The sequence below is a fragment of the Pistacia vera genome, unplaced genomic scaffold (genome assembly GCF_008641045.1).
Source record: "Pistacia vera cultivar Batoury unplaced genomic scaffold, PisVer_v2 Contig1337, whole genome shotgun sequence".
In the NCBI taxonomy this organism is placed as follows: Eukaryota; Viridiplantae; Streptophyta; class Magnoliopsida; order Sapindales; family Anacardiaceae; genus Pistacia; species Pistacia vera.
The window spans coordinates 1-10,688 of NW_022195399.1; the positions used below are offsets into that span (position 1 = coordinate 1).

Consider the following 10,688-nt stretch of genomic DNA (forward strand, 5'->3'; position numbering starts at 1 on the left):
TGGAAAATTAATGAATCAAACTGAGGGATAAAGATTACATAACCTACTAATTACATAAAAAGGAGCCCGCAAAAGCCGAACAAAAATCAAGGCTCTAGCTTCTTGGCCCACCAAAAAGCTAACAAAAAAATCTATACATAGCAAGCCTATACCAACACCAACTAGACTATTAGAGCCCATGGTGCGCCGTGCCAGCCCATGACACAACATAAAAAAGACATTACATGACAAAGTATGGTACGACACATAGCTCACGATTATGTGGGTCGTGCTATGGGCTTAAAAAAGGTATGTGGGCCGACACGACACAAAAGAAAAAAAAATAGCCTTTAAAAATTTCATAAGAAAATGTTAGAACTTTATTACTTCAAATGTATTCAAATTATGAAGTTAAATGTGGAAACACAACAAATGAAGATGTATAATAATTCATAATCTTAATTTCTAAGTTTCTATTTGTAATTTATAATTATAACTTGTAAGTAATAAAAAGTGTTGAAATTCAATTAATATAACATATAAAATATTTTTATAATAATTATTAATAATAAATCAAAATTACCATAATTTATAAACATTAAAATTAAATATTTTTACAAAGTACGCGGGTCGGCCCACAGCACGGCCCATGGCATGGCATGATATATAGCAAGCCGTGTCATGGGCCTTCAAATTTGGTGGGCCGGCACAGCACGATAAGGCACATATTTTTGCGAGCCTTGGCATGACACGGCCCACAATATGACGGGCCTTGAATTTTTAGGCACAGCAAGGCTCACCGCCAGTTCTATCACCAACCAATAACTATCAGCACAAATTTACGGCCAAAAAGAGGCAAAAGTTTTTATATCAATCAGTGTTGTGTCTTTTAGAACCGAATGATAAGAATTGAGAGAATTTACGATAAACTTTAAAATTTTCAACAATTAATTTAAAGAGTATATTTATATAATAGAATAAATGGTTTGAATTTGAATATCATAATAGATAGATGGTGTTGTTTGGAGATGGGAACACACGGGAGTGGCGACTTTTAGGTGGAAGACTGGTATCTGATTGCACTTGTACCACCTAATTTGTGGTGTGTGATTGTGAAGAAGAATGGCATAGGTCAACAAGACAATGGATTGGTCTTTCGCTTGTTAATTGTTGACTGTATATCTAAAGAGTAGGGACTTCCTGCTATTAGGTGTCGCTCTAATTCTTAGATTTGTCTGTTGGTCACCCTTAATCACGGTCCAGTTTGCATATGTACGTATCTGTATTGTATTTTAGTGTACATGAATTTATATTCCACTAGATTGTGTTATACTTATTATTATGTTATATACTTGCTATTGTGTGTGATTTTTCCACCAAGCTCGGGCTACCGCAAGGATGTAGCTTGACCTAGGATCAGTTCGACTCCACCGGTTGTCCGACCTAGCATAAGCTTGTTGACATATAGCTTGACCCAGCACAACAACAATCTCTACTCAATCAAAGCGCCCAATTGCGAAAATATCAGAATTGCAGTTCAGATCAATTATAATCCCTTTATTTTCGCTCTTTCCTTTGTACAAACCTTGTATATAAACCCTCTCAAATGATGGAAAAGAGGGTACAAAATTTTCACAGATTTCTCATTGTAAGCTCTCACAACAAATAAAAAAAGTAGTGGACGTAGGCTTAAGAGTTTACCTTGCCAAACCATTTTGAAAATCCTCATTGCCATTTACTTTATTGCATTCAATACTTGTCAATCGCTGATTATCCGTAATCACATGCACATCCATTCCAATCCCGCCAAGGTTGATCAGAAATCTCTCGTTGGTGCAGATTTCTGTATCAACATGTTGATGCTAGAAGGAGGGCTCGGGTTTACCTCGGCTAAGCGTGTCTGTTTGTACCCACGCCAAACCTCCCAAGCCCCTTGTCTAGGGGGTTGTGTTGATGTCAAACTCCCATATCGGCTAGGAGACGAGGACCTTGGTCGCTTATATAGCACAAAGACACTCTCACCACCCAGAGGCACTTTTTCAGGACAAAATTGTGCGGGCCTACCAACAGTCCAACCTGTGGCCCAAAGTAGACAATACCTTTGGGAACCCACCTACCACGTGACTGGAGACAGCATAACAATAGTTGGCGCTAGAAGGAGGGCTCCACCAACATCTCAGCAATTCATACGAACAGTTGCAACAACATACCCAATCCAAGCCCATAATGGTGCACACTAGATCAAAGACCACCATCGAAAACCTTGAGAATGTGGAGACCATCCACCAGGAGGTACAACAGGACGTCGCTAGACGCTAACCACCAGTGCCGCCAACTCAACACGTCCTGAATAACTAGAGGGCAGGGACGTCAAATCCCAAAAAAAGCTAGCTAGTGGAGATGATCAAAACGATGGTTGCATAGGCAGTGCAACAAAACGTGGTTGAGTTGAGGAATTAGCAACCAACTGCCCAAAATATCAACCAGTCGTGCTTCACTAGTGCCACCCTAACAGGTATGAATTCTGCAAGTGGCTAGTTCGGTTCATCGGTGCCAAGAGGCGGCCAACGCCCCTGACATCGCAAACTGCACTCCGCTTACGAGCATGAGTCCTATGGGCAAACTAACCCCCGGAGGCAGTTAGGGAAGCAACCATTGGAGGAAAGTGAAGGCAACGGTTCATCCTCAAGATGCTTGGCCATATCCCCAACATCAACGTGCCGGTATTAACCTACGCCCAAGACAAGATCGATCCCCGCTAGCTCGTGAGATGAGCCATATGCACCAATCTGGCAATGACCGACATTCCGATTATAACCGACGTTGTGAGCAACGAACCGATGAGCATGATAACACCTATCAGCCTAGCCATCATGACTCAACTTCGCGCATTAATGCGCATAATAGAGGGGCCTCATAGGCAACAAACTTGAGAACTCATTTGCTTGAAGTGAGGCTAAACAAAGCCAACCAGGGCAACCACAATAAAGACTTAGATCGCATATAGAGAGTGCTCGACAATCTGAAACCTGCCAAAATGGCATAGTAGAGGAAATAGTAAGTTTCCCCTTTACAAAGGAAGTTTACCAGGCCTTGCTTCCATAAGGATTTAGAGTGCTAGAGAGTAAGTTTGACGGGAGATAGGACCCCAGAAACCACCTCGATAATTTCAATGACCTGATGGAGTTGCACCAGGTCTTTGACTTGATGAAGTGTAGGTGTTTCGCAGTCACATTAGTAGGGGATGTCAAGAGGTGGTATAAGATGCTCAAGGCGAACTCCATCAACTCCTAGCAACAATTCTCCTCGCTGTACTTACAACAATTTTAAGCAAGGAGACAATTCGCAATGCCACTTAGATACTTGAGCAACGTCAGAAGAGAGACGAAACACTAACCTCGTGCTTAATGAGATTCTAGAACGAGCAGGCAAAGGTTGCGGATGCACCCGAGGAGTCTATCCAAACTTTGCTGATTGCAGGAATCAGGCCGAACACGGAGCTGTGGAAAGAGCTCCAAAGTGAAGATCACGTAAGCTCCACAACTCCAAAGTGAAGATCACGTAAGCCTGACCAAGTTTTACCAAATGGTTGTGAAACACCAGCAGGTAGAAAGCTCACTGACAGCATTGGCCACAAGTTCGGCGCGAAGGGTCTCAAACAAGCAACACGATTGCCCATCAGATAAGAGTGGGGGCCAAGACCGCAATGATAGGGACCACAATAGGTTCCAAAAAAAACAAAGAACAAATAACTGTGGAGACAGGCAGTCCTTCCTGCGGTATGCAAAATACACCCCTTCACTCAAGAAGTCGCCCACATCTATGAAGTCTCCCATGAGGCGAAGAGGCTGCCCATTCCAAAAAGAATGAAGGGGGCTCCAGGCAAAAGAGATCGGAAAAAGTATTGTTGATACCACAGGGATGTCGGGCACAACACAAACGAGTGTTGGGCTTTGAAAGATGCCATCAAAGACCTAATAAGAAGAGGCCACCTGAAGGAATTCGTTAAGATGACACCAACTCGTGAAAATCCTGGCGAGCAAAATAACCAGATCCAGAGCTAAGACCAAAACCAAGCCAAAAACTAGGTCCAATAAGCCTCGCCAAATGCCAACAACGAGGTTTGCGTAAGTATGATCTATGGGGGGCCCGACATAGCTTGGAGCTCAAGGCGTGCTTGCGAGTAGTATGTCTGAGAGGCAAGGATAGACTTGGTCCCTTGGATAATGAGTTGCAAATAGAAGCTGCCCAAGCAGCTTAGACAAGAGAGCGAGGTAGTAAGGTTCACAATCAAGGAATGCGAAAAATCTCCTAGCCACAATCATGATGCAATTGTAATCGGGCCAGGATCGGTAATGCTCGAGTACAGAGAGTAATGGTTGATAATGGGAATGCAACAAACATCATTTTCTTGGGAGTTTTCTAGGGAACGGGGTTCACAAGGAGAGACCTAAGGGCATACCCTTCGCCACTCTATAGATTTACCGGGGACATCCTGTTAGAGTAGGTGTTCTAGAGCCAATCAATTATTGTAAAATTGACTTTGTAATAAATGTTTATTTATTAATAAAAGGCATATTCTTCTATATCATGTATGTAATGATATATGTCCTTAGGATGGTAGAACCGTGACAAGGGTATCAAGTGTTTCAAATCTTGATAGTGAGAACCCTATGGTCACATATGGTGGCCATTCTAGAAATGTCGGTAGCCCCAGTATTATTTTGACCAAAGACACAGATAATACGGTAAGACTATTATAGTGTTGAATGACCCTTTCGAAAGGCAGTGACTGATCTCACTTGTCAAGGTTGTTTGCTGACAACCTAGTGCAACACATGGGTGCTTGCTAGAGGCAAGTTTACTGGACAGACTCACCAGAGGATTCCATATGGATGGTAACCTCAGTGTCTATGAAATAAATCCTCTAACGGATGGTGGTGCATGTGATCCTTAAACTTGAGATCACCGGAACGCCTTGTGCATCAATTGGTGTAGTTTGATACTAGCCCAATGTAGTTCTATTCAGAGCTGTCAATACGGTAGTGATTGGCTACATTGAGAAGTGTATCGACAAAGGATTCGTCACTCTTGGGTACGGGAGAAGTTATCTCACTGGGTAATTCAGTAAATGACAATGACACTAAATCTGGGGCCACAGTGGGGTTGAGTTGATGCTCAATCCAATTTAATATTCTTGTCATTGGTCCAATAATTGAATACAAACAAGTCGATGATATCTGAGGTAGACACTATTTTTGTACCTTAGTCTCAATGAGATAATAATTGATGAAATGATTTGATTGCACGGTAACCATACCGTTGACAGGCTGTGATTTCGTTGAACCTGAATCTATCAGGTGGCCATGATGGCTTGCCAGAGTCCAATCTTGGTCTATGTGTAATGAGACGATTAATTGGTGTTAATCGCGATATTACACACTGCTGATATGATAAGGAGTCTACAGGTCACACACTTAGAAGATAATTTAAGAATCAATTTGTGAGAAGGGTATTTTCATCTTTTAGGATGAAAGGGTATTTTGATAATTTCACAGTGCAATTAAATTTGCTGAGGTTGTTGCATGTATTTAATTTTAATATTAAAATTAAATTAGTGAAATTATATTTAAATATCTCTGTATATATTTAAATGAATTATTATTATTAATTAAATATTAATATATTATTATATATTAATTGATTTTAATTATAATAATAGTTAATTAATTAAAATACCATAAATGGTGTGTTTGGTTGCATGGATAAACTAGGGTTGGAGCCCATAGCTATTCCTAAGTGGAATAAGGTTTTAATTGTTGCACTATATAAGTGTAACTTAAAATTAAAACAAAAAGAGAATTATTCATTCAATTAAAACCCTAGCCACCCTATCTCTCTCTCTCTTAAGAAGAAAATTTTTCTTGTTCTTCTTTCTTGATTCTTGAAGCCCTTGATTGTTCTAGCAAAATAATCAAGGGTTCTACGGATTATCTTCGTGGGTGCGATCCTACTTTGGATCAATTGACGAAAAATCACGTGAACAGTAGATGGTGAACAATAGACGGTGAACAGTGTCAATGAACAGTTGCTCGTAAATAGTGTTGATGAACAGTATCTGGTGAACAGTGTTCATGAGTGTAATCGGAGATATTTGGAGGAGCCTCCAAACGTACGTAAGTATTCTAATCCTCGAGTGGATTTACTTTATATAGATTTTTTGTTTATAAACATGTAAATGGTATAATCTATACTCGGATCTAGGCAAAGAAAAGTAATTGATTTACCGATTGAATTTTTGTTTTCCGCTACGTATGGTAGATCAATTACTAATGGTGGTATCAGAGCCTCGGGTATTAGATTATATTGTTTAATTGATGTTTGATAACATGTATATTTGTTTGATAACATGTTATTGCATGATTTGAAGTGTTTTTTTTAATCTGGAAAAATTATGTATGTTAAATGTCTTAATTAATCAATTGATTAAATAATGTGTTGATTGAATGTGTATTGGTTTGTTGGTGTCCTGGTTGAATGTTTAAGCATTCGATTTGATTTGGATTTGTGTCATTATGTGAAAAATTGCAAAAGACATTATTGTGTCTAATTCACTATTTTGCGACGTTAGCCACGACAAAATAACACTTCGCCGCGGCGACATGTAAAAAGTGAATCTGGCCACGGCAAAATAAACCTTCACCGCAGTGAAATTCCGGAAAAGTAGATCTAGCCGCGGTGAAATAAAACTTCGCCGCGACATAAAACTCTCCAGAATGATTTGTGTTTTTTAGAAGTTCACGGTCGCCGCGGCAAAATAAAAATTCGCCGCAGTGACCATGTGTGCAAGAACTTCGCCAGGGCAAAGAATTTCTTTGCCGCGGCAAGAAACCTACTGTTCCGTTTTTGTTTTCCGTTTTTCGCACAGGGGCTAAATTATAGTTTTTTGAACCTTTAAAGCCAATATTCATTCTGCACGTTTAAGGTGATAACTTGATAATTCAACCCACCCAATTCAAAAATTGATTGTTTTTGAAAGTATGCAATGTTCTTGTTTGATAATTGCATGGTGCTCAGTACATGAGCCTTAGACCTATTGATTATTGTTTATTGGGTTTGTTTGTAATTTTTATAAACAAATAGGACTTGCGTGTCCTGCCTCTCTCTGTTAAATCTCCATGTATTTCTTCTCCTCATCTCACTTCCCTCGTATGTAACGCGAGGTTTCTATTTTATTGATGTAAATTAGAATATGTTTTTTTATTATAAAATTATTTGTAATGATCGTGAAGAAGAAATGAAGGAGCTATGAAGAGGAATAACTTGAAGATCCAAGATTTATTTTTAAACCCTAGGTTGACCCACCGATTCCTAGTGGGCCATGTACTGGCACGTTTAATTTTTTGTTTAGAATGCATGCTAAGGTTGAATGTTCAATAACATGCCAAACAATGTCATTCTAACAAAGATAATAATCTGGTGAGACATTAAATAAAAATCCTCAAATAAGATATATTAAGTCACTTATGCCTTCTATCACCATGGTTTTAATCAAACTACTGTTCGTCGGAACCTTGTTCGCCACCGTGAAGGGTACACTTCTACCAGTGGGAGGTTAAAATTCATTGGAGTTTTCCTTAATGATGATGGGTCAACTTAAAATGACAGTTTTGCTTGTTCGCCACAATGAAGTTTGATAAACACGTCATAGACATAGTAGAGAAGTACACATGTTGAGTATACGTGACGACATGTAGTGTCCACTCTACTGATACTGAGAATCACACTTGAGGACGATGGCTAGGCCGTTGGATTTTGTGATTGGCTTGTTGGCTTACTTGACATTTGAGGTTGGTAGTAGGTGCTATCAACTGGTATGGATTAAGTTTGTTGGCCTACCTAATCAACCCATTTTGGCTTGTTCGCCACAGCGAAGGTTTGAAATGGGCCAGATGGGATCTCGGTCCACTAGAAAAGCCAACGGGCTTTCCTGAGTTAATAGTGAGGGCTATTGGCTTGAGGAAAATAGTGGTAGTGTTTTTTAATAAAAGACCATATTAAGAAATAATAAACATTATATTGACTTTACTTTTCTGAATTGTAGATTCACTTAAAAATGAGCATTATGAACCTGCGACCGATAATCAAGAAAGAAAACAGGTTGGATGGATCCAATTTCTCGTACTGGTATCGTAATCTTTGGATTATACTTAAGTCTGAAAAGAATTTGTATATCCTTGATAAGCCATACATGGCTGAGCTTGATCCTGATGCCACTCAGGAAGTAAAAGATACTTATCAAAAGTTCCTTGATGATGCTGATGGCGTTTAATGCTTGATGTTAGCATCGATGACACTAGTGCTACAAAAGCAGCATAAGAATATGGACACTGCTGCCTTTATTCTACACCTCAAGGAGCTTTACGAAGGGAATGCTCGACATGAGAGGTACAAGGTGTCAAAAGCACTGTTTGGAAATTGCTTGACCGAGGGAGCCCAAGTTGGTCCTCATGTGCTCAAAATGATTGAGCACATGGAGAGGCTTGAGCTTTGGGGTTTGAGTTGCATGTAGAATTACAAGTGGATTTAATTCTGCAATCCTTGCCTGACTCTTATGCACCGTTCATAATGAACTTCAATATGAAAGCTATGGTGAAAACTCTGTCAGAGCTTTTGAACATGCTAAGGACTGTAGAGCAAGACTTGAAGAATTCTAAGCCTGTTTTACTGGTAGTTGCCAATAAAGGAAAGGGTAAGGGCAAGGGAAAGGGCAAGGCCAATCCCAAGCCCAAGCCCAAGCCTAAAGGACAGGATGCTCTCAAGCTTGCGGGTAGCATTGGGAAAGGTGGAAAGGTAGTCTGCTTCTATTGTGGCAAGCTGATTTTTCATAGTGATTTTGTATTGAATTTCAATAGGATATAGGATACTTCTAATATAGTTTGGGCCATAATTGCTACATAAATCTATTAGTTTTACTTTGCAGGCCTAAACGATGATTTTGAGCATAAATGACGGTGTTGAGCATAAATGACGGTGTTGAGTATAAATTACATAACTTGAGATTTTCAACTCGGAATGACCTAAATTTAGAAGCTAAGAAGCAGAGCTACAACTTTCATGTTTGGGTTTATTCCGTATTCTGACTGAAAGATGGTGAAAACTTGGCTTGAAGTTGTGAATAACTCGTTGAAAACTAAAGAAAAACATCTTTGAACATGCGTCAGTATTTTTGCCATAACGTGAGCTGTATACCTCATATTAGATAATTCTTGAACGATTAGAAATATAAGATAGAGGTACAACTTTTGTGTTTTGGTCGTGATCCAGTTCAGCTTAGAAAATGGTTAAAAATTGAGCCAAAAGTTACGTTAGTGCATGAAAGACAAGTAGATTTGTTATCATGTATTTTTAATTTAAGTGTGGCTTTCTACCATAATACCCTCACGACTTTAATACCAACAATAGAGGTCCTTAGCAAAAGGAGAGGAGGCTAGGGTTTTGAAGGAAAAGACATCAAAGAGGAGGAGGAGATCAAAGGAAAGAGGTTAGCACATTCATTTGGGAGAAGTTGGCGCGATACTTTTCTAGAGATCAATTCTTCAAGATTTCAGTTTTTGTTTTCTCTTACTCTATTTTTATGCATCAGTTTGGAATTGTTATGATGATGAGTTCAAAACTGATGTGGATTGTTATCACTGTGATTATGGAGTAGATTGTTATTGTTAAGGGCATCTTCAACCCACGCCATTTTGGCGTAAAAAACACCAAAATGGCATGAAATGCTGCTCCAATGCAGCACCATTTGCTACACCAATTTGGTGCAGATGAATTTGGCGTGGCACTGTTCATCCACACCAAATAGGCGAGGTACTATTCATTCAACCAATTTTTTTTTTGTTATAATAATAAATTAATAATAATGATATAATTCAAAAAATGATGAAAAATTAAAAACAAAACTTTATTCAATGCAAATATTAAACTACAATAACTCAAAATAAAAATTAACACTAATTTAAAAACACTAAATCTAAAAAGCTTGGATGGATAAAAATGTATTACATGATATAATGACTGCGTGTATTATTATGCACAACATGATAATCGAGGATGATCGTAATGTTGATGCATCGATTGAGAATCAGATGGAAGTGCCAACTCCCGAAGTTGAAATTGTCGTAGATGAAAATGTCCGATTTCAAAATTTTCTTGCTTGACATAGACAAATTAAGGATGCAGAGGCTCACCAGGCTCTTCGAAATGCATTAATTGATCATTTGTGGGAAGAACATACTAATTCGGAAAATTAAATTACTATCAATAGAAAGTTTTACTTTTTGGTGGTTATCCCATGTTTTTTTTTTTTTTTTTTTTTTTTTTTTTTTTTTGGTATCATTTTATATTAGATATAATGTTTTTCTATATTAAATGTAATGCTTATTTGATTAAATAAATGCTTAATTTTATTAAATTAGTATAATTTTCAAAGTAATTATTATTTAATAAAAATATCATTTCCAATATTTAATTAATATATACAAAAATAATTAGTGAAATAGATTAATTGTTGATTATTACAATAAAAGAAAAAGAAAGAGAATATTCTAAGAAATATTCTTTTTGGTATAATATTTGGTGCAGTGTGTTGGAGATGCAATAGTGTTTAACACAAAAAATTACACTAATTTGGTGCAATGGGTTGGAGATGG

At 38.2% G+C, this 10,688-nt stretch overlaps 1 protein-coding gene across 1 annotated transcript; it reads left to right on the top strand.

Moving 5' to 3' along the window:
• The first annotated feature begins 10,022 nt into the window (after positions 1 to 10,022).
• LOC116122415 lies at positions 10,023 to 10,289 on the top strand. Its single transcript, XM_031408268.1, is given in 1 exon segment — positions 10,023 to 10,289. A coding segment is annotated over 1 exon segment (267 nt).
• The last annotated feature ends 399 nt before the right edge of the window (positions 10,290 to 10,688 follow it).